This window comes from Tamandua tetradactyla, chromosome 15, assembly GCF_023851605.1.
Source record: "Tamandua tetradactyla isolate mTamTet1 chromosome 15, mTamTet1.pri, whole genome shotgun sequence".
Classification (NCBI taxonomy): Eukaryota; Metazoa; Chordata; class Mammalia; order Pilosa; family Myrmecophagidae; genus Tamandua; species Tamandua tetradactyla.
The window spans coordinates 18,947,335-18,972,374 of NC_135341.1; the positions used below are offsets into that span (position 1 = coordinate 18,947,335).

General features: G+C 38.0%; 1 protein-coding gene across 7 annotated transcripts in view; it reads left to right on the plus strand.

Moving 5' to 3' along the window:
* MAGI1 (membrane associated guanylate kinase, WW and PDZ domain containing 1) overlaps positions 1–25,040 on the plus strand; it is a 708,398-nt gene that overhangs the window by 444,136 nt on the left and 239,222 nt on the right. For all 7 annotated transcript variants that reach the window (XM_077128768.1, XM_077128769.1, XM_077128772.1 and 4 more), the window contains exon 2: positions 9,704–9,820. In XM_077128768.1, coding sequence (XP_076984883.1) covers positions 9,704–9,820 — 117 coding nt within the window. The remainder of the gene's footprint in view (positions 1–9,703; positions 9,821–25,040) is intronic.

A 25,040-nucleotide genomic window follows, 5' to 3' on the forward strand; every position in this document is an offset into this window, starting at 1 on the left:
TAATAAAAAATAAAAAGTATATATATAAAAAAAGGAAAAAGAAAAAAAGACACAAACAACAAACAAACAGACAAACAAAAAGAATCCTATAGCTCAGATGCAGCTTCATTCAGTGTTTTAACATGATTACTTTACAATTAGGTATTATTGTGCTGTCCATTTTTGAGTTTTTGTATCTAGTCCTGTTGCACAGTCTGTATCCCTTCAGCTCCAATTACCCATTATCTTACCCTGTTTCTAAGTCCTGTTGGTCTCTGTTACCAATGACATATTCCAAGTTTATTCTCGAATGTCGGTTCACATCAGTGGGACCATACAGTATTTGTCCTTTAGTTTTTGACTAGTCTCACTCAGCATAATGTTCTCTAGGAACATCCATGTTATTACGTGCTTCATAAGGTTATTCTGTCGTAAAGCTGCATAATATTCCATCATATTTATATACCACAGTTTGTTTAGCCACTTGTCTGTTGATGGACATTTTGGCTGTTTCCATCTCTTTGCAATTGGAAATAATGCTGCTATAAGCATTGGTGTGCAAATGTCCGTTTGTGTCTTTGCCCTTAAGTCCTTTGAGTAGATACCCAGCAATGGTATTGCTGGGTCGTATGGCAATTCTATATTCAGTTTTTTGAGGAACCGCCAAACTGCCTTCCACAGTGTTTGCACCATTTGACATTCCCACCAACAGTGGATAAGTGTGCCTCTTTCTCCGCATCCTCTCCAGCACTTGTCATTTTCTGTTTTGTTGATAATGGCCATTAGGTGGGTGTGAGATGATATCTCATTGTGGTTTTGATTTGCATTTCTCTAATGGCCAGGGACATTGAGCATCTCTTCATGTGCCTTTTGGCCATTTGTATTTCCTCTTCTGAGAGGTGTCTGTTCAAGTCTTTTTCCCATTTTGTAATTGGGTTGGCTGTCTTTTTGTTGTTGAGTTGAACAATCTCTTTATAAATTCTGGATACTAGACCTTTATCTGATATGTCGTTTCCAAATATTATCTCCCATTGTGTAGGCTGTCTTTCTACTTTCTTGATGAAGTTCTTTGATGCACAAAAGTGTTTAATTTTGAGGAGCTCCCATTTATTTATTTCTTTCTTCAGTGCTCTTGCTTTAGGTTTAAGGTCCATAAAACCGCCTCCAATTGTAAGATTCATAAGATATCTTCCTACATTTTCCTCTAACTGTTTTATGGTCTTAAACCTAATGTTTAGATCTTTGATCCATTTTGAGTTAACTTTTGTATAGGGTGTGAGATACGGGTCCTCTTTCATTCTTTTGCATATGGATATCCAGTTCTCTAGGCACTATTTATTGAAGAAACTGTTCTGTCCCAGGTGAGTTGGCTTGCCTGCCTTATCAAAGATCAAATGTCCATAGATGAGAGGGTCTATATCTGAGCACTCTATTTGATTCCATGGGTCGATATATCTATCTTTATGCCAATACCATGCTGTTTTGACCACTGTGGCTTCATAATATGCCTTAAAGTCTGGCAGCATGAGACCTCCAGCTTCGTTTTTTTTCCTCAAGATACTTTTAGCAATTCGGGGCACCCTACCCTTCCAGATAAATTTGCTTATTGGTTTTTCTATTTCTGAAAAATAAGTTGTTGGGATTTTGATTGGTATTGCATTGAATCTGCAAATCAATTTAGGTAGACTTGACATCTTAACTATATTTAGTCTTCCAATCCATGAACACGGTATGCCCTTCCATCTATTTACGTCTTCTCTGATTTCTTTTAACATTTTTTTGTAGTTTTCTTTGTATAGGTTTTTTGTCTCTTTAGTTAAATTTATTCCTAGGTATTTTATTCTTTTAGTTGCAATTGTAAATGGAATTCGTTTCTTGATTTCCCCTTCAGCTTGTTCATTGCTCATGTATAGAAATGCTACAGATTTTTGAATGTTGATCTTGTAACCTGCTACTTTGCTGTACGCATTTATTAGCTCTAGTAGTTTTGTTGTGGATTTTTCCGGGTTTTCGACGTATAGTATCATATCGTCTGCAAACAGTGATAGTTTTAATTCTTCCTTTCCAATATTGATGCCTTGTATTTCTTTTTCTTGTCTAATTGCTCTGGCTAGAACCTCCAACACGATGTTGAATAACAGTGGTGATAATGGACATCCTTGTCTTGTTCCTGATCTTAGGGGGACAGTTTTCAATTTTTCCCCATTGAGGATGATATTAGCTGTGGGTTTTTCATATATTCCCTCTATCATTTTAAGGAAGTTCCCTTGTATTCCTATCTTTTGAAGTGTTTTCAACAGGAAAGGATGTTGAATCTTGTCAAATGCCTTCTCTGCATCAATTGAGATGATCATGTGATTTTTCTGCTTTGATTTGTTGATATGGTATATTACATTAATTGATTTTCTTATGTTGAACCATCCTTGCATACCTGGGATGAATCCTACTTGGTCATGATGTATAATTCTTTTAATGTGTTGTTGGATTTGATTTGCTAGAATTTTGTTGAGGATTTTTGCATCTATATTCATTAGAGAGATTGGTCTGTAGTTTTCTTTTTTTGTAATATCTTTGCCTGGTTTTGGTATGAGAGTGATGTTGGCTTCATAGAATGAATTAGGTAGCTTTCCCTCCATTTCGATTTTTTTGAAGAGTTTGAGGAGAGTTGGTACTAATTCTTTCTGGAATGTTTGGTACAATTCACATGTGAAGCCGTCTGGTCCTGGACTTTTCTTTTTAGGAAAATTTTGAATGACTGATTCAATTTCTTTACTTGTGATTGGTTTGTTGAGGTCATCTATTTCTTCTTGAGTCAAAGTTGGTTGTTCATGCCTTTCCAGGAACCCGTCCATTTCCTCTAAATTGTTGTATTTATTAGCGTCAAGTTGTTCATAGTATCCTGTTATTACTTCCTTTATTTCTATGAGGTCAGTGGTTATGTCTCCTCTTCCATTTCTGATCTTATTTATTTGCATCCTCTCTCTTCTTCTTTTTGTCAATCTTGATAAGGGCCCATCAATCTTATTGATTTTCTCATAGAACCAACTTCTGGTCTTATTGATTTTCTCTATTGTTTTCATGTTTTCAATTTCATTTATTTCTGCTCTAATCTTTGTTATTTCTTTCCTTTTGCTTGCTTTGGGGTTAGTTTGCTGTTCTTTCTCCAGTTCTTCCAAGTAGACAGTTAATTCCTGAATTTTTACCTTTTCTTCTTTTCTGATATAGGCATTTAGGGCAATAAATTTCCCTCTTAGCACTGCCTTTGCTGCGTCCCATAGGTTTTGATATGTTGTGTTTTCGTTTTCATTCGCCTCGAGATATTTACTAATTTCTCTTGCAATTTCTTCCTTGACCCACTGGTTGTTTAAGAGTGTGTTGTTGAGTCTCCACGTATTTGTGAATTTTCTGGCACTCCGCCTATTATTGATTTCCAACTTCATTCCTTTATGATCCGAGAAAGTGTTGTGTATGATTTCAATCTTTTTAAATTTGTTGAGACTTGCTTTGTGACCCAGCATATGGTCTATCTTTGAGAACGATCCATGAGCACTTGAGAAAAACGTGTATCCTGCTGTTGTGGGATGTAATGTCCTATAAATGTCTGTTAAGTCTAGCTCATTTATAGTAATATTCAGATTCTCTATTTCTTTATTGATCCTCTGTCTAGATGTTCTGTCCATTGATGAGAGTGGTGAATTGAAGTCTCCTACTATTATGGTATATGTGTCTATTTCCCTTTTCAGTGTTTGCAGTGTATTCCTCACGTATTTTGGGGCATTCTGGTTCGGTGCATAAATATTTATGATTGTTATGTCTTCTTGTTTAATTGTTCCTTTTATTAGTATATAGTGTCCTTCTTTGTCTCTTTTAACTGTTTTACATTTGAAGTCTAATTTGTTGAATATTAGTATAGCTACTCTTGCTCTTTTCTGGTTGTTATTTGCATGAAATATCTTTTCCCAACCTTTCACTTTCAACCTATGTTTATCTTTGGGTCTAAGATGTGTTCCCTGTAGACAGCATATAGAAGGATCCTGTTTTTTAATCCATTCTGCCAGTCTATGTCTTTTGATTGGGGAATTCAGTCCATTAACATTTAGTGTTATTACTGTTTGGGTGATACTTTCCTCTAACATTTTGCCTTTTGTTTTATATATATCATATCTGATTTTCCTTCTTTCTACACTCTTCTCCATACCTCCCTTCTGTCTTTTCGTATCTGACTCTTGTGCTCCCTTTAGTATTTCTTGCAGAGCTGGTCTCTTGGTCACAAATTCTCTCAGTGACATTTTGTCTGAAAATGGTTTAATTTCTCCCTCATTTTTGAGGGAGAATTTTGCTGGATATAGAAGTCTTGGTTGGCAATTTTTCTCTTTTAGTAATTTAAATATATCATATCATCCCACTGTCTTCTAGCTTCCATGGTTTCTGCTGAGAAATCTACACATAGTCTTATTGGGTTTCCCTTATATGTGATGGAATGTTTTTCTCTTGCTGCTTTCAAGATCCTCTCTTTCTCTTTGACCTCTGACGTTCTAACTGGTAAGTGTCTTGGAGAACACCTATTTGGGTCTAATCTCTTTGGGGTGCGCGGCACTTCTTGGATCTGTAATTTTAGGTCTTTCATAAGAGTTGGGAAATTTTCAGTGATAATTTCTTCCATTAGTTTTTCTCCTCCTTTTCCCTTCTCTTCTCCTTCTGGGACACCCACAACACGTATATCTGTGCTTTTCATATTGTCATTCAGTTCCCTGATCCCCTGCTCAAATTTTTCCATTCTTTTCCCTATAGTTTCTGTTTCTTTTTGGAATTCAGATGTTCCAACCTCCAGTTCACTAATTCTAGCTTCTGTCTCTTTAAATCTATCATTGTAGGTATCCATTGTTTTTTCCATATTTTCTACTTTTCCTTCACTCCCATAAGTTCTGTGATTTGTTTTTTCAGTTTTTCTATTTCTTCTTTTTGTTCAGCCCATGTCTTCTTCATGTCCTCCCTCAATTTATCGATTTGGTTTTTGAAGAGGTTTTTCATTTCTGTTCGTATATTCAGCATTAGTTGTCTCAGCTCCTGTATCTCATTTGAAGTATTGGTTTGTTCCTTTGACTGGGCCATATCTTCAGTTTTCTGAGTGTGATCTGTTATTTTCTGCTGGCGTCTGGGCATTTAATCAGATTTCCCTGAATGTGGGACCCAGCAGGTTTAAAGATTTTTCTGTGAAATCTCTGGGCTCTGTTTTTCTTATCCTGCCCAGTAGGTGGCGCTCATCTGTCTGCGGGTCCCACCAGTAAAAGATGCTGTGGCTCCTTTAACTTTGGAAAACTCTCACTGTGAGGGAGAGTTGCCAGCCAAAGCGGCTTGGTGGAGTGCTGATCCGAATCTCCCAGCCGGCCCGGGAATCCGTGCGTGTGGAAGGTCGCCGGCCTCCATGGCGTGGGGGAGTACCGATTCAAATCTCACAGCCGGCCTGGGACGCCAAGCGTGGCGGCGGGGCACTGGCCGCCGCGGCTTTGGGGAGTGCTGATCCAACATTCCCAGCCGGACTGGGAAGCCACGTGTGTGAAAGGGACCCCAGTCACCAGTCTCCGCGACTTGGGGGACCTCCGATCCAATTCTCCCAGCTGGTCCGGGGGGCCGCGCATGGGGAGGGTGCCAGCCGATGCGGCTTGAGGAGACCGCCTGTCCAATTCTCCCAGCTGGCCTGGGAAGGAGGGAGGGAGGGACTCTGGCCCGGGAAAGCGCGCACCCTCGGTGATCTCACCGCTGCGGATTCTCCCTGCCCATTCAGCCGTTCCAGAATGGGGTACACTGTCTTTTTGGTTGCTGTCGTGGCTCCGGGAGCTGTTCTGTATCGTTTCTATTTCTTTAGTAGCTGTTCTGGAGGAGGAACTAAGACCCGCGTGTCTTACTAAGCCGCCATCTTCTCCGGAAGTCTAATTGCACGTGGCCTAAGTACTCCACGAGTTATGGGCGCCTCCTCCGTGGGTCTCACAGGAAGATCCTGCCCCAAGCATTTAACCCTCAAGACAGTCTGTGAGAGAGCTACTGTATATGAGTTTCTCTTTTTACACATGAGAAAAGTTAAGTTCAGAGAATAAGCCTTATGCTTAGGCTTACCAGCCAAAAAACTGTGGAGCCAAGATTCAAGCCTAGATTTGTCTTTAGTTACCAAGATTTACTCTATTTTTTTCTTTCGGTTCAAGAACTACGCATTTAAATCAGTGCCTGACACAAAGTAGGCATTCAATAGTTACATATACTTTAAACTTTTGAAATCAAATGTATTGCAGTATAATTTACATACAGTGAAATGTACCTGTTTTCGTTTGTAATCTGCCAGAATGCAGTATGCCAGAAATAGAATGGCTTTTTAAAAGGGAATTTAATAAGTTGCAAGTTTACAGTTGTAAACCTGTGAAAATGTCCAAATTAAGGTACCAACAAGAGATTACCTTCACTCAACACAGGCTGATGCCCTCCAGAACAGCTCTTTCAGCTGGGCAGTTTCATGGCTGACATCTGCTGGGGTCTTTGGATGCTGGACACTTATCTCAGCTGGGAAGGCACACAGCGAGTTCTGCTAGTTTTCTCTCTCATTTCATAAGGCTTCTCTGGGAGCACCTTCCTTCTGCATCTCCAAAGGTCTCTGGCTGTGTGGGCTCTGTTGGTTCTGTTGGCTCTTCCCAAAATGGTTCCCTCTTAAAGGGTTCCACTAAGCAACTCCACGTTGAATGGGTGGAGACACATCTCCATGGAAACATCAAAAATTTCCCAGCAATATTGAATGAGGATTAAAGAACTTGGCTTTTCTGGGGTATGCAACAGATTCAAACTGGCACAGTACCCAGTGTAAGTGTGCAGTTCCATAAGTTTCCACAAATGTATAAATCCATGTTATTACTATTCATAAAAGATACATTATATTAAAATCTCCTTCAAGAAGTTCCCTTTTGTCCCCTCCCTCCATTTAAAACCCTTTTATTTTGAAATTATTATGGGTTCACAAAGGATTATAAAAATAGTACGGAGAAGGGTGGGCCACAGTGGCTCAGCAGGCAGAGTACGCGCCTGCCATGCCGAAGACCCGGATTGGGTTCCCGGTTCCTGCCCATGCAAAAAAAAAAGCCCCAAAAATAGTACAGAGAAGTCCGGAGTAACCGTCACCCAGTTTCCTCCAACGGTAGCATCTTATATAACTGTAGTACAATTATTTCTTGATTTCAAAATCAAGAAATCAACATTGATACAATTCTTAAATCTTATTGCCTTGTGGCCGTTTACAGAGTATCGCTATCTACACTCAACTCCAGCCAACCACTGATCTGCTTTCTGTCACTATAAAGTACTTTTGCCTGTTCTAAAACTTCATGTAAATGGAATATGTATGTATTTTTATGACTTCTTAATATAAATATATAAGGAATATGTTTATATTCTTTTATGAGTGGCTTCTTTTGCTCAGTATTATGTGTTTGAGATTTATCAGTATTATTACATGTTAGTAGTTCATTTCATTGCTGTGTAGCATTTCTCAAATATACCACATTTTGGTTATCCTTCACCTGTTGATGGGCATTTGGACTGTTTCAATTTTTGGCCTTTAGGAATGTTGTTCCTGCAAATATTCATCCGTAAGTCTTTTTTGTGAACATATTTTCTTTTCTTTTGAATAAATGTAAGTGTAATTCCTGAGTTAGAGAAGGTTTAACTTTGCTAGATACTGATAAACTGTTTTGCCAAGAGGATGAACAATTTTATACACCTACTTGAAGTGTCTGATGAGTTCCTCTTGCCTCACAACCTAGCAAAAACTTGATATTGTCACTTTTTATTTCCCATTCTAGTGGTTAGATAGTGGAATCTCACTCTGTTTTTAATTTTTATTTTTCTGCTGACTACTAATGATGTTGAACACCTTTTCTTGTGCTTTTTTAATGGCTGATGATATATTTTTTATGAGCTGTTCTAACCCTGTTCCTGTTTTGGGGGGATGTATGAGTAGATGAGTGATTGTCTTAGTCAATAAAAATGTGATGAATAGTTGAGTATCTACTAAATGATTGCAGATTAATTTCAATACATTTATTTTCCTTTTGACTATTTGAAACTGTAGGTTTAATACAACTCAATTCAAAGAATTCAAATAGGGTTTTGTTAGTCTATTCTGAAGTGAGCAATCGTTTCAAGGAATCTTATTTCTAACATGATTTAAAATAAAGATTAGTAGTTTCCTACATAGGTAGGAGATACCTTCTTGACAATCATGGTTATCAGCCCCATGATTTATTCTTTTTTGACTATGGGGAAGTTTCATCTGACGACATGAATTCTGTGGCTTACCCCATTCCTGGATCCATGCATTGTTTCTCTAAGGTTAGAAATGCTCTTAATTAATTTTTATCTTGTCTAAAAGTGGAAGGACAATCTTAGCCTTGTTATTCTTAGCTGTCCATAAAGGGTCTTTCTCCATCAAAAGTGAAAGTGAGGGGTGTGAAGGGAGTTCAGTGGTAGAATTCTTGCTTGCCATGCAGGAGACCTGGGTTCAATTCCTGGCCCATGCACTACCCCCCTCCCCCAAAAACAAACGAACAAAAACCAAAAACAGACAAAATATTGCTGCAATAATGTGATACTCACATGGGAAAAGAATGAAATGTGACCCCACCATGCAGCATACCAAAAAAAAAGTGACTGTCAGCAAAATTTATCTATAAGCCTTCTGTTGATCCTGTAAACTGCAGTTTATGATTTTTTAAGTTAATTTCTCCTTTTATAGTACATTTTAATAAGAATATAATACTTTCTAGCATTTGATTTGTTCTGTAGAGAATTATTAAGAAGTACACATAACTATGACTTAAAAAGCAATAATGAAAAAGCAATATGATCTAGTGAAAACCGTACAACTAGAAAGATCTCTATACCTATATACCTATATCTACCTGTCAGTATAACAAAGAGTGAAGATTCCTCCATTAGCTGCCCAGCCCAACTCCTCTTCCCTAAAGGATATCACTGTTAAACATTTCTTATTATATCTTCAATTAACACATGCTCCCCTTTTTTATTTCCTTTTATACAAAAGGGATCAGCCCATATGCAGTATTCCATATATTTTCCTAGAATACTAGCACATAAAGAGCTCCTTTACACAGAATAGTTATATGGATGAATTGTGTTTTACTTAAGTGATCCCTTTTGGCTGTTTCCAGGTTTTGTTTTTATTTTGGCTTATTTGCTGTTATAAAAGTACTGCAGTAAATAAGACTGGAAATCTTGGCAGGTGTTTGCAAGTATATCCATAGGGTAAATTCCTACCAATTGAATCTCTGGACAAAGAACATTTTATAATTTGGTAGCAATTGCTAGATTGTCCTCTTTAAGGTTTCAGTCATTTACTCTCCCACTTATAGCATCTGCGAGCATCTGTGGCACATATTTTAAATGTGATAGCCTAGTTTAAATTCTTTGTTATTTTAGCCTTTTAGTGTTATGTGAGATGGGACCCCAAATTAATGCTTTTTCAGTGATGTTTTATCTTTATTACATTCTTGACTGCCTTTTCCCCTGCAGAGGAAAAACCTAAAGTAAGTCTTCCTAATAACTGAAGGCCGATGAATGGATTTCCCTCGCCTTCCTGGCTGACCTGCAGACTGCTCTCGGGCTGATCTCTTTCTAGATAAAGTCCCACTGTTGACGGGCTCTGTCTGTTCTTTATTTCCTGCAGGAGGCAGACTGAACAAGGACCTGCGGCATTTTCTCAATCAGCGGTTCCAGAAAGGGTCTCCTGATCACGAGCTCCAGCAGACCATAAGAGATAACCTTTACCGCCATGCTGTGCCTTGTAAGTAGCCTGTCTTGGCATCTCCCTACAGGTGGGTGCAAGAAGCCAAGGGGAGAAAGATGGGTTCAGCAGCTGGTTCTGGAACTCTTGGCAACTTACCTACTTAGTGACTTGATAAATCAAGAGAATCATAATTGACGTGAGGCACAGAGCCCAACTTTAGAGTGAATTATGTGGGCTTTCAGGTTTGCCTGTGTCTCAGTCCCAGCTCTGTCTCTTACTAGTTTCCAGTGCTGGGCAAATCATTTATCCTTTGTAAGACCCAATTTTCACATCAATAAAAAGAGCATCGTAAAGATATAACTTCATAGACTTGTATGAGAAGTAAAGGAGATGAAATGCATAGGTGGTTTGTAAAGTACTGGCACCGTAAGCCTCCATAAATTTCATCCTCATAAATCAGGGTGACTCCAGAGGCCCTCGGCCCATCCTCTCTGGAGACCAGCTGATCCCTGGTGGCTTTCCAGGAAAGGAAATGGCTGGACCAGTTTTCCCTTCTCTCTCTGCCTCTCTTCCATTCAGCTGACTTTTACCGGGTTTATATATCAGCATGTGTAATTTTGTTTGAAAAAATGTTTCCATGGATTAAAAAACATAAAACCATTAGATTGGACCAAATCTGAAAAAGCAAGATACAGAACTCATAGGAACTCTGAAAGCAGAGTTTTTGTGTGGAAGAAAGAAAGGGGGCAGAGAGGAAATTTGGTCTTAAATCCTGCTCTTCTTTTCTACTCTCTTCTGGTGTTGCTTCCTTTATTTCTCCCTTCAAGAGCCTTGGTCCTAGGTAAAGGCTACAGGGAAATAATTTAGTGGCTGAATTATAGTGAAATATTACAATGCTCTATTAAACTATGTTCCTGTACAGCTAATCATGAGGTATGAGTCTGAGATGACATTCATTTATTTACTTTGATTCACAATAAGAAGAAGGAATTATTCTGATTTTAGTAGTTAGAAGTTTTCTTTTCTCCTCTCTGTTATCCAGTCTATCAATATTTGAAATATTTCTTTAGAAATGTTTTTTTAACCAGTAAAAGAGAGAAGGAATTGTTTTTAAAAAAGAACAAGTTACCTTGTTTATTGCTATTTCCTTAAAAAAATTATTTTATAAGTGATATGCTAGAGTGCTAATGTTTCCTGATAACTAGAACATAAAAAACCAACAATAAACCTAAGACATGCCACAGGTTTACACCGACTTAATCTGTAAATACAGGATGGGGCCCTTAGAGATGAGATTCTAGAAAGTCTTTGCCCCACATGTTACTGGTAACTGCAGCTCAGAGAGGGGAAGAAGTTCATGCACAAAACTTAGGGCCCAAAACTGCATCTTTCCTCTCCATGGCTGAATTTGTGCTTCTCAGCTCTTTTGGTCTTCAACATTGGAGTTGAAAATTACAATCCCACTAATAATTCCTTACATCTGGATTAGTCATAATTCCTCATTCTTATCACTGGGGTGGGGCAAGTATTATCATTCTATTTTTCATAGACCAAGAAACCAAGGCACTAAGGGAAGCCAATCAAAACAAGTTCTGAAGATGACTTCGGCTTCAGGTCTTCTGAGTCCTCACCATCTCTGCAGTGCTGTCATTTCTACTTTTATAATAGCCCTTTGAAGCTGAGATTTTAACATCCATTTTACAGAGGAGGAAGCAGAGTCTCAGGGAGATCAAGTAACCTGACAAGCGGCAGGTCCTGCTCTGTTGTACTTTTAAGCCATGTAGAAAGAGTTCCATAGCTGCCTCTGAAGTTACAGTACAGCAGGATGAATGCAGCTTTGTGGAATTTGGTAATTGCAGAATCATGATTGTTCTATGTAATTTTTCCCCTACTTAGATTCCAATTTAAGAAATAGGGAATGAGGCAAACGAGCACACCATTTCTTGACGCATCTGTGGTGTTACCATGGTTACATTTTGGAATGCTTTCCCGTTTTATTTTTTCCGCTGATTTATTGGACCTGACTGTGAGCTAAATGGTTTGATTTTAAGCTTACCACTATGTAGGAATTGGGGCAAAAACGACCTAAGTCATTGAAAAACAGTGGGAAATCGTGTTTTGTCTTTGTTTGTTTAAAGCCCTCGTTACTGATGTTGCATTTCTGTGAAATGAGTAAATCAGGAATTTGGAGAGGGGCAATAGTCTCACTGCGTGAAGGAGAAAGAGGTAACATTTCATTCTATATTCCTGTCATACAACATGAAGGTAGTTCAGAGAGGTCTGTTTCTGAGCCCAGCATCTTTGAATGTGAATAGACCTGGATGATTTGGAATTCTGCCACATTCGGGTACATTTTGACCCATGTGACTTTTAAAGCCGAGCTTTGGGCCAACCTGTTGTGCTAATGGTTTAGGAAGCCTTAGAATTGGGGAACAGAGCCTCCTGATTATAACTGTGCCGCAGGGAAGGAAACGCGTGTCATCTGTGTATTATAAAACTTCCTGCTGCTGCTATGTCAGTGACTTCAGTATTTTGAGAAGGGTGACTTCATGAACAGGTGCTTGTGAGTGGGGATCTGCTGCTTTTCCTGCACATTTTGAAAAACTTGCGCGTCATTAGAAATGAAGAAACAAAGCCCCTTTATTCTCAAGCTCTTAGTGTCGTCTTAATGTAGTAGAGCCTTATGTGAGTCCTAGTGGACTTGACCATTTGGATTCAGTTTTCTCTTCATTCCCCGAGAAAGACAGTTCAGACAGTACCAACCTTATTCTCCAGGTAAGAAAGCAAAGCAACAAAATCTAGCTTCCTCAAAACCATACCCCTTCTAAATGCCACATTACTCATTCATCCAGTGCTATTTTTATTTTTATTTTGTAATCTTTTAACAGCTTAGTTGAAATACAGTTTGCATACATATAATTCACCCATTTAAAATATCTGTCCAGAGCTGTGTCTGCTACAGTTTATTATTATTCTCCACTTCCTTTTTATGTTTTCATTTATTCAAAACTTTTATTATTTTCACAGTATGAGAAAGGTCATCTTAGTTGAAATTTAATTATATTTAACATTGAAAATCACCCCCAAATGCAGTTGATGACAGAAACTAGCACTAGATGCAGGATAAGTCAGAAGCTCTAGCTTCAAGCGTGAACACTGGTTGCTTACAGTATGGCCTGGCACGAGTTGTGTAACCTTTCTGAGACTGTTAACTGGCAAAAGGAAAATAGTAATTAGGAAGCTCAGGCATTGTCTCACCAAATACTCTCAGTGGCTCTTTGAGAATAACCTCGGCTCAGAGAAGTTAAATAGCTTGCCTCGGGCTACACAGCTGGCAGGTAGCACCTTCGGGGTTAAATCAGTTGGATGTGGTTAACAGTAGCATAATATTACAGCAGTGGTCACAGTTAATACAGAAATAGAGCATTGATAGCGCAAGAAAAACGAGGAACAGTTTCTTTTGAATTTATAGGTGTTTTGTGTGTGTGTGCTCTGTGGTGGGGATCACACTGCATTCTTCCCATTATCCCAATACAATTTGTTGATTTGGGGGGAGGCCGTGCGGGGTAGGAAGCGCATGGCTCAGGAATCGAACCCGGGTCTCCCACGTGGCAGATGAGAATTCTACCCCTAAACTACCCTGGCACCCCCTGAATTTTTTGGTTTTAACTCTTTAAAATCATGGTGTTGTATATCTTGGGGAGCGGGGGCAATATAAGACCTAGTAACTTAAAAATAGATGTCTTCCTTCTGATTTACAAGTAGTTCACAGGCATGAAGAATAGACTCCTAATAAGTACTTAATGATAATTCAGTTTTTTTTAGAGGTCATTGCATGAATCTCTCGTGATATCTGGGTTTATCTTATTTTTTATTAGACATCTTAGTGTCCTTATGAAAACCCCCCCTTAAATAAGCAGGCTTGAAATGCGTGTAAATGGCATCAGTGCTGTTCCTGCCTCTCCTTCCGCACAGCCATCTGAATCACGTCCCTGTCTCCTTCCCCTCAAGTGCTCATCACATTCCCACTCCACTCCGATTCAGCCACACAAACCGCAGTCCATTCCCTGAGCATGCCACATGCCTTCTTGCAGCTGAGTATATTTCCCCTCTTACCCTACCTTCCACTCAACCAGTTTTCAGTCTTCTTTTATTTATATATAACTGCCAGGCACTGGGAATCAAACCTGGGTCTCCAGCATGGCAGGCAAAAGTTCTGCCACTGAGCCACCGTGTCTCATCTTCTGTGAAAGTTTCCACAGCCTCGGTGGCCTGGGCCTCTTGCCCTCCTCGTTGCTGTAGAACCACCCTCCCTGACACCCTTCAGACACTGATTGCCCTGATGGTATTCCCGTCCCGCTGCCCGTCGGCCCTGCTGGAATCTGAATTTCCTGAGATCAGGCATGGTGTCTACCCTAGTTATGAACCCACGCCTAGCTCAATGCCTAGAACATAGAAATATAGGATAAATATTTGCTGAATGAGTGAACAAATGAAGGAAGAAAAAAAGGATGCTTTTCATTTCCCTTGTTTTATTTTTTTCTTAGTTGCTTCAGTTTGGGGAGAAACTGCAGAGCTGCTCTTGCCATAAGGCTCTCAGAATAAAAAGGCAGCTCAGAGGCTGATTAGGATTTCACTGATTGCTGGCCTAGTGATCCATGACGAGAGGGGAAAAAGGCAAGGGTCTAGTGAGTTGGGAGCTGAAGTGCCCATTCACAGCTCCCCTTAATTGCAGTGTATCTCTGTACCTCCCACATTGATAGCCTTCCTGTTTTATGACATCTCCTGGTTGATGTGACAACATCTGAGATTCTTGCTTTGGGATGGCCTCTTTTCCTGTGCAGATAAATGCATTACCTGACAGGGCTTGCCATTTACTATACTGCTACTGTCAAAAGGAGATACAACTCATCCAGTCCTACAGGTTCTCTAGAGTACTGAACAGTGCCCCTCCCATTCCTCCTTATTTCTTTGGGCTCGTCTCTCAGGAGCTCATCTTTCTTTTCAAGCAAAAGTCATCTGAAAGAGGAAAGGATAAGCTGGGTTTGTTCTGTAGCTTAACCCTCTGTTGCTCAAGAGCCTGTCTGATTCTGTCATTATTGTAACAGGTATAGGAGGCATTGCTGATTGTAAAGAAGTCTACGAAGGTAAGAAACGTGTGATCAACCAGACAGTTTAAATTCTGTGTTCACTGTGGTGAACACTGGTGATCCTCAAGTCTGTATCTGTAGAGGTGCCATCTTCAAGCAGGCGTTTTAGCATCTGCTAATGGTTGGTGTTATTCATGATTTTGAATGCAAATGTGGTATTAAAGACATAAGTTATCCATGGGACTCTTTGAACCTATTGGTTTCTCTGAAGTGCACTTGTTTCCTGTACTGCTTGCCAGGAATAATGCATTCTGCTGTGGTATTTAACAATTAGTGTTGAAACATGAACTAGACCTGTTTATGAGCAACAGGCCAGGATGAAGAACTGGCTGTTGGAAAATAGCTTCCCTCCCCTGTGCTCAGGTTGTGTCTGACACTAGTGGAATGCTTCAGGTCGTGATTCATACTTGAAACAGTTCTACAAGATTCCACAGGATTGATCAGATAAAGGACACTGGGAGCTTTTTCACTTTTGTTCTGTAACCCTTCCATCCTTGTTCTGTAACCAAATTTAAGTATTCTCTAAAATTAAAGGATTGCTTTAGGTTTCACAAAGCCAAGTTAGTCCATGGCAAAACTGTAACTAGTAACAAGGATAATGGCTCTCCAACTTTGAGGCTTTTAAGTGTTAAAAGATAGTTAATAGATAGTCTGTTGTCATCCTTATATATATATCATCCCTAATCTTCATCATCAAGGACACAGAGACTGTTAATAATTTAAACCAGGTCCATTGAACCCTTAAACCCTGGCTGTTTTCTGTTCAGTTTTAGTTGTTTGTTGCCTATAATGCAACCAATATTTTTCTTATCACGTCTCTATCCGTTCTCCGGTCTTCTCTTCCCTTCTACCCATCCCATATGTTTCTGACCAATGAGAACCTCCCACAGTGGGGCCTCAGTGACCCAGAGCCTCCTTCTGGGCATACCCACTTGCTGCCTGCACCTTCCTTCTTCATCAAATTAAGTTCTGCATTGAGACTGTCCTCCAGGAAGCCAGGAGTTAGAACAGAGGCATGGTTCATAATGAAATATAAGGTTCTCTGTCCAACATAATTTGTATATTTTAACAGATGACTTTGGATGTGGTACTGCTAGGGATGCCTTATACATTGGGATCTCCTGGCAACAAAGCAGATTCATGGGTAGAGACTGTTTTTTATGCTTGTGCTTTGTTTTTGTACTTTATAGTGCTTAGACCAGAGCTGTAGACACAGGAAACACTCAATAAACCTGTGATTGCTTATATCAAAGGGGTTTTCCCCCTCTGCCTACTATATGACTTCTCACATAGAGTTTCCTATTCCACCATGTATAGTGTGGGATCCAGTTTGTATTTCACAAAGTAACTTGATAGTCTAGTGTGGAGTCTGGGGCCAAAATAAAAAATCACGAGATTAGGAAAAAGTACTTCTTATTTAGATGTTACTTGGAGTTATTATCTGGACTCAGATAACTATAAACAAATGTTCATTCACATGAATGTCTGATGGGGCATTGAAAGGTTGTGAGGGAAGCAGGATGGTTCTTCATTATTTTGGACTCCCCCACTCGTTGAAGAACTTTTTGTGTCCTTGGCACCACCTGATAAATACCAGAAGTACATGACATCTTTGTGACAACCCAAAATAAAGCACCATCTCACATTTCCAAAGTGCCCCTTAGGGAGTATTGAAAACCCTGACGATGGAATCTATAGTTCTCCTTGCCAGGAGAGAAGAGTTATCCCATCAGTGAGTTGATGAGAAGGCCCTGGATGTTTGTTTTTTGTTTTGTTTTGTTTTGTTTGTACCAAATAAATATTTTTTACTTTAGTCTCACACATAAATTAAAGTTTTAAAATATTAATTACCATCCATTTTTTAACACCCTGCAATATTGACATTCCTTTGTTCTTCCTCATGCAAACACATTTTTAAATTTGTACATTTAGTCACTATCCTTATATATTCTAGGCATTCCTAGATTATACCATCTCAGTCTTTATCGTTTATCTTTCCTTCTGATTTCATTTGTGCCCCCAGGCTTCCTCCCTCTATCATTCTCACATTCAGCTTCATTCAGTGTTCTAACGTTATTGTGCTACAATCAGGTAGTATTGTGTTATCCATTTCTGAATTTTTACAATCAGTCCCGTTGCACAATCTGTATCCCGTCAGCGCCAATTACCCAATGTCTACCCTGTTTCTATCTCCTGATGGTCTCTGTTCTTAACTGAAATTCTCCAAGTTCATTCATTAATGTTAGTACATATCAGTGAGACCATACAGTATATTGTTTCTGGCTTATCTCACTCAGCATAATGGACCCTGGATGTTCTTGAATCAAACAATTCTTCCTCTCCTTGGGACTCTGCCTGCTCCCAGAGAAGCATGCTTGTCCTGGTCTTCCATACTATAGGCTTTATCAGGTCAGGACCCATAGAGAAGCCTGTGGTTTTCAGCTCTGCCTGAGAATAAGTGGGCAAGTTTAATGTGGGGGTGATTTGTTAACAACTCATAAAGCCATGTCCTCCATTGTAGTTGTTATCTATAATAAAATTGATGTTTTGATTTTGGAAATATCATGTGATTGGTTACAAAGCATTGTTTATTCTCGTCCATGTCAGCAGCCTCTGGTGATACTCTGCTATCTTGTTTTCCTTTTTATTTCATTTTCCCATCTTATATATCTTATCATTCCTTCACCTTAGCAGTTATCTTGACCGATTTTTCTTTTTAAGTTGCAACATCTAATTTGGAATACTGAATTCCATGCTAGACAGGCAGCTGTCATTTTATAAATGTTCACTCTGTGTCATTCAAGAGCCTAAACATTTACATGCATTATTCATTCCATTGGTTCTCCAACAGGGCTGGTAGGAGGCATCACTGTCCCCTCTTTTATAAAAGAGATAAAGGAGGAACAGAGAGGACAAGTAACTCACCTGACATCATGCTTTGTGATTTTTAAAATAGTAATAATAATAATAAAAAATGCAACAAGTATTGTTTGAGTATTCCCAATGTGTCAAGAACTTTACTAGTTATTTATATTACTTCCTTTAATCCTCTCAACAATCTTTTAAGTGTACAACTCTTATTATATTCTTTTTTCCAGATGAAGAAAAAAAGACTTGGAGGCTCAAGGCCTTATGCTTAGTTATGGCCTGGAGTTTGAATCCAGTTTGATAGATTCCAAAATCTTTTTCTTAAACTACTGCATTTTACCACTTGTATTACTTCTTAGTTTACTTTAGGAAAATGGCATATAGAATGGCAAGGAGCAACCCAGAAAGATTGTTAAATCACCCCCATGCCCCACTGAGGAGCTTAGGAAATTTGGGCTCATTTGCTGCCTATGTCTGTGTGAGGTACTTGCAGGTATAACCCTCCAACCCTCAGGTATGATGGGGCATTTGGCTATGGTGGACTTCAGAGGCTGGCAAGCTCTACCACTCACTTTGTAGACTTGAGCTGGTTGCAGAGGCTTTCTGTGACTCCGTTTTCTTATTACCTTTATTGGAGTTTATGAGAAGTACTTAATCACCCAACAGTGAACATATTTCATAGTAGATCCTCTGTTGAAATCTATCTTCTTGCTTCTGTACTCCCTTTCCCTTTCCTTTCCACAAAGATTTCTCAAGGCTAGCACTCTCCCTTTTCTACTTTCAAGTTATCTTCAGCTTTGGGTCTTATTTTTATGAAGATTCTTCTTCCATTTGTTTTGGTACAAGCTCAGTTGTTTTTTTGTTTACTTTTGGAGGGGCTGGTGCATGGGCCTGGAGTCGAACCTGGATCTCCCACAAGGCAGGCAAGCATCCTACCAGCGAACCACCTGTGGTTTTTTAAAAAAAGAGTTTTCAGCATTTGTTCACTATCAAGCTAATGCTAGATGCTAGGTAAGAACATAGTGAAGATTAATAATTGGATGATTTAGCCAATAATAGGCGTGCTTAAAACAGCACATTCTCTTCATATTCCCAGCATCAGCTGATTCCCCAGTGTTCTTTTTCTTTGTATTTCTTATTATATGCTGTTAACCCTAATTACCATTGTATATTTGCTGAGCGGATGGAATCATATTGGAAAAGAAAAGGATAAATTGTAAATTTAAAAGCTCATAATCCTAGATTTGATTTATATTTGTCCATTAATAGATTCAAATAAAAGTGGCTTGGCTGGTGTCCCTTATTCTTGCGTTCTCAGGGATTGTACAAAGAGGGAAAGCCATAGGAGTTTAGATTAAGTTTAATTAGAGTTGATATAATTTATAATCTTATAAAAACATGTTAGACCAGGTTTTACCACTTAATAATAACATCTATCATTAATTGAGTGCTTACTCTATATACCAGGCACTATGCTAATTGATTTACAAGCTCCATCTATTTTAACCTTCTCAAACTCTGAGAGAGGTAATGTTAGCACACCTTATAATGAGTGTGGCAATTGAGATATGGAGAGGTTAGGTTGTACAGCTTTTAAGTGATGGAACCCAGTTTCAAACCATGTTCTGTGTGCCTCCAGAGCCCAAGCTCTCAGTTTATTTTTGTGAATGTAGTCACCTTAAATACCATTTTTTTAAAAAAGTTAACATATTAGATTTCAAAAAGATTCCTCCCTTAACATATGGATTGGTCCATGACTGGGTGTAGGATACTAATACATTTGGCAGTCATGTTAATTTGTTTAATTGCTTTATAATTTTCCCTGACATTTTTCATCAAGATTTGTTGCAATTATAAAGCAATTTGCACAGCGATTTATGAAGGTACATGAAACTTTTCTCAGTATTCTTACCATCTATTCTTTATTTTAAGAGAAGGTTTTTTTTTTTGCCATATTTTAGTTTCCCCAGAATCAATGAAGTCTAAAGAATGTAGTGAATGTACTTTTGTAGGTTTATAGATGACTTTATTTAATAACTGCAGAATATATATTCATTTCCACTGTCCATGGAATAATTTAGAGAAAACCAATAAAAGTAGAGCCTGAGGAATATAGAAAAATTTTGGAAAAGTAACAAAATGTATATCGTGATAAATAATAAAATGTAAGAACGATTTGAGACTAGCACTATCAGTCATTCACAATCCTACTAATTTACAATTGCTAATTACAATTACTAATAAATTGTACAAATGAATAAATTGACCATACAAGTTAAATTAGATAGTGAACTACAGAAAACATTTCCATGTTTATTCCCAGTCCGTCAGGGGAACTTTGCAAGTACTTCTTTGTCTTCTGCCCAGATTACTCTGGGATGTATCGGGGCATTGCACTAACCTCTAGGAACCAATAAGATCTCATTCCCTACTCAAATTTACCTGTAGTTATGCTGTATGAATAAATTGACCATACAAGTTAAATTAGATAGTGAACTATAGAAAATATAAATATTACACCAAATAAACATCTCTTTCTCTGGTCTCACACAGGAGTTGATGTTGAAAACATAGTCAGTATAATCCTTTACCTTTTAGTCTGATTTATCTTAGTCCTAATAAGATCCGCCTCATTCAGAACAATGTATTTTTAAATAGATCTCTTTGTATCAGATATGTTCAATAAGTACAAATAAAATTTCTGGCTTCTGTAATAGACTGTCAGCATTTATGCTAAGGTCCAAGTTGAGTATACTTAATGGGTTGCATTCTGATTGTCTCATCTGAAGTCTGTGTAGAATGAACCACCCAAAATAGCAAGAAATTTAAACAGCAAGAAAATATCATTTGTGTTATTTCATGCATAAACAGGATAAAGTGATCTTATTAGCCAATCAGTGACATTTTCCTCTGGTATTTAAAATTAACCAATTATATATCCCTATTTTTAGCTGAATGCAACCTAACATAAATGGCTAAAAAAATTTTTAAATGGTTAAAAATAAATTATACGTGTTTATGGAAAGAGGTGTGGTGGGCGTTCTGTAGAAGAATGGACGAATGACAAACCAATAAGTTAAAATATTAATAATAGATGAAACTGGGTAATTTTTCTGTTGGTCTCCAGTGTCTTGGAGCAGCCAGAAGAAAAAACGAAAAATCGTGTAGCTATAATCCATACCAAACTTGAAAATTTGTTCTATAACTACATGTTAAATGTACTTGGAAATTTCTTGGGTTTTGTATTTATATTATATTTCACAATAAAAAATGTTAAGAAAATAATCTAACATGGAATACTAAGGATATACTAAGTGCTTTATTACAGTTTTTTATTTAATCCTTGTGGAAATCATATGAAGTAAGTACCACTATTATCCTCATCTTACAGATGAGGAAATTGAGGCTTAGTAAGATTGAATGACTTACTTAGGCCTTACAGCTGTGGAATAGGACTAGAACCCAGGCTGTCAAGCATTAGCACTCCCACTGGTAACTACCATATTTTCTCTGCTCAGACCATGTATGTGTACAACTACAGGTATTGATAGATATATTTATAAAATAAGTTGGGAAAATATATTTTAAATGTCTACTAAGTATCTGTTAATGGGATTCTAGGCATATATTATTGTTACCGTATGTTGAGCACCTGCCATGTGCTAAGTTTTGTTCTGTAATAGCATATGGTAAATCATTTAATCCTTATAATGTTCCTTGTGATATAGGTGCTGTTATTCTCCATTCAAAGAGAGCTGGGAACAGAGAAGTTAAATAAATTGTTCCAGGTCACCCAGCTCACAAGTTGTAGAACTGGGATTTGAACCATACAGTAGTTCTAAAACTTTCACTTTTAACCAGTGGCTCATACTGCCTGTTATTTATAGCTCTAGAGAACATAAGAACAAGCAAAAAGGGAAAAAACTGGTAATTAAACATGTCCTTTGTACTGTTCTTGTGGTATGCCAATATAATTACCTTTTCTTCTTAGATCTAACAAGGCCACTACATTAAACCATTCCAGGGGCACTCTTCATTTTGCAGTGGATATGAATGGCACTCTTGATTCTGGTCAGCTGTCGGACTGCATGGCCTTATGCAGTAGCAGATACTCTCAGCTAGATATAAAGCCTGAAAAATGAATGAGAATTTAATTGCCATTTTATTTTGGAGGTACGTGTCTCATACCATCCCCCAAATATGTTGATATATGGTGCCTTACTTCTTTGGGGATAATATCCAAGTAGATAACTGATCACTGGAAGCCAATTGCAATCTAATTATAAGATCTCTACATTTTTTAAAACATTTTTTTGAAAATTGTGAAATATATTTACAAAAAGGCGGCAAATTTGAAAGTATATTTTTTTCAAGTCTTTTTTTTATTCGACATAAAACATACAAACACATTCTTACCATATGATCATTTCATACTTGATATATAATCTATAACTCACAATTTCATCACGTAGTTGTATATTCATCATGATCATTTCTTAGAACATTTGCATCAATTCAGAAAAAGAAAACAAAAAAGTTCATACATACCATATCCCTTTCATCGATCACTAGCGTTTCAATCTACTAAATTTATTTTAACATCAAAGTACATTTTAACAAGTAGTTATAGAGCAGATTTTAAAGTTTGGGATGGATTACAGTTCCACAATTTTTTGTTTTTTCTTGTAGCTGCTCTAAGACACTGGAGACCAACAGAAATATCAAATGATCTCGCCATTCTTAATGCAGCTAAGTAATGGATGGAAATTGTTTTAGAATTGGGTCTTATTGGACAACGACTGTGCCTTTTATCCTTCCATTAATCCATCTAATCATACAACCGTCCTACATTTATTCCATTTGTCTCTCCATTCAGCAAACGTATCACAGTGTGAGTGTGAGGTGCTCAGCATTTAGGGGTATGTTGTATGCTGGTCCCATTTTCTGCTCTCAGGGAGCTTATGGTAAGCACATGATGGGGTAAACTCAGGGCTACATGACATACAAGGATGGGACTCTAAGCTCAGTCTTGGGACCAGCTAATTACAGAGACATAGGGAGTGAAATAAATACCGAAGAAGAACCAAAAGAATAAGCAGCAAAATCTCTTTCCTAAAGAGAACCAGGAAACATCTACCTAAGGGGCTTGGGCAAGTGTCTCCTCTTAGCGTCTCTAGGTCTATTTTCTCTTTAAAAAGCAATCTGTTTATTAGGGGTACAGTAGATACATTTAAGTATTTTAATACCCCAGGCCCAGTCCCATGATAATCTAGTTTTATGGCCAGCACTTCTTCCTCATGGGTCTCTTAAGGATCGAGAGATCATGTCCATTTTTGAGTCTCCCAAACATTAAAACCAAACACACCTATAACAAAGTCAGTGTGTGGTTTTAACATTAGTGTTTAATTAATGCTTTACCATACACACAGTAATGCAGGATAGTTGTCCAATTTACTAATTGCAGGATGTATACAACTCAAAGCACACAGAAGGCAGTATAAACTGGTAATAAGCCACATGTTTAACTATCTTTCATTCATTTTAGTTTGTATTTGTAGCAGTAGATATAATTTTATTTGAAGAGAAAAACAAAAGTCTAAATTTGAGGACATTCATGAATAGTAGGGCTGAGACAGATGACCCCTTGCTCTGCCCCATTTTGCCAACCCTTGATAGGTATAGGATACTGTGGGATGTTTCCTTTGGATCAAGGCCTGGCTGCTTCTAAATGCAGTTTCATTTGCTTGTTAAAGGAAGATGCCTAAGGGGTTAAAAGACAGGTCTCTAAGGACCATCTAGAGCAAGCAAGATGGGCACTGCCAGAAGCCCAGTCCATTAGCAGGACTTACCTACTCATTGTATTTCCTGTCATTCTCATCAGAAGAAACACTTTATTCCTTGGACCGTTTCTTCAGAGGTTACCACATTTGAAGTATTGGGACTTATCTACTCCTGTGACAGTCCATTAGATGTGAGGACAGTCCATTAGATGGAAGGACTATTATTGTCTTAAGAACTTTGGTTTGAAAATGAGACAGAATTTGGTTATAGTAGAAATGAAATTATTTTCAAAGTTGGCAAGCAATTAACCTGTAAAGATTCATTACTTTGTCTTTCTAATCATAGTTGCTATACATGAAGGAACTTGACTCTTTCTCCTTTCCCATCTCATAAGATCATTGCGGACAGATTTTACAGGATTGTTGGAGTTACATTTCTGTAGTCTTAGTTTACCTCATCAATTGATTTCAGGGCCACAGTTCCCTATTTCCATCTTTAAGTGGTTTTACATGGTCTTAACATCATTTAATTAGTGATTTGGAGGGAATCCATATCTGTTTTACTGGAATTTTGAGATAAAACATCACATGCGGTGTAGATAAAAGTTATATATGATATGACTTGAAAATAGAACAACATATGAAATCTTCAGCTGAATGAAATTCTGCCGGAAGTTTAGCTAACTCTCAGAATCTAAATGTTTTTGGCCCAATAGATAAAAGGTTGTGGCTAATATACGTTTGATTGAGTTTCATGTTTATTGCTCAATTCTAGTCCTCCCAAAAGCAAGTGTTTGAAAGGTGAGCACTGAGCATCACTTCAGAATTAAATTCGCCATGCAAATCTGCAGTGTGGGATCCAGTAGAGGGATTTTGTACTTTCTCAGTTCACTGTAGATGTCGATAATTTACAAATTGAGAAACAAACTGTCAGAGATAACAAAAAAATAGGGCATCACTAAGGAACATGGAGTAGTTGAACAAATTAGCTTGTTAAAATAATACTTGCCGTTTTGTTCTGAGTTCACATTGTATGCTTCAGAAGCCTATTCTAATGTAACTCATCAACATTTTCACTCCCTCATCCTCTTCTTCCCTTGCTCTTTCTTTCTTCCCCCTCCTTCTCTCTTTCCTTCCTTCCACCATAAATTAGCCATTTTTCCCTTATTCTGGACTGTGGCAGTACAGCTTGGTAGTTACAGACAATTACTGGGGCTATAGGTACACTTGGGTTCTTGTACACACATTAAAAAAATTAATTTATAAAATACATGTAGTAAGTTATACAAATCTTTAGTGTAGATAACTCAATGAATTTTTATTCATATATATATATATCCATATAACCATTATCTGACTCAATATAAAAAATACTTTCAGAATTACAGTAGTTTCCTTCCTATCTCCTCCCATCAAATACATCCTCTCCCTCCAAGAGGTAAACATAATTCTGCCATCACCTTAGATTAATTTTGCATT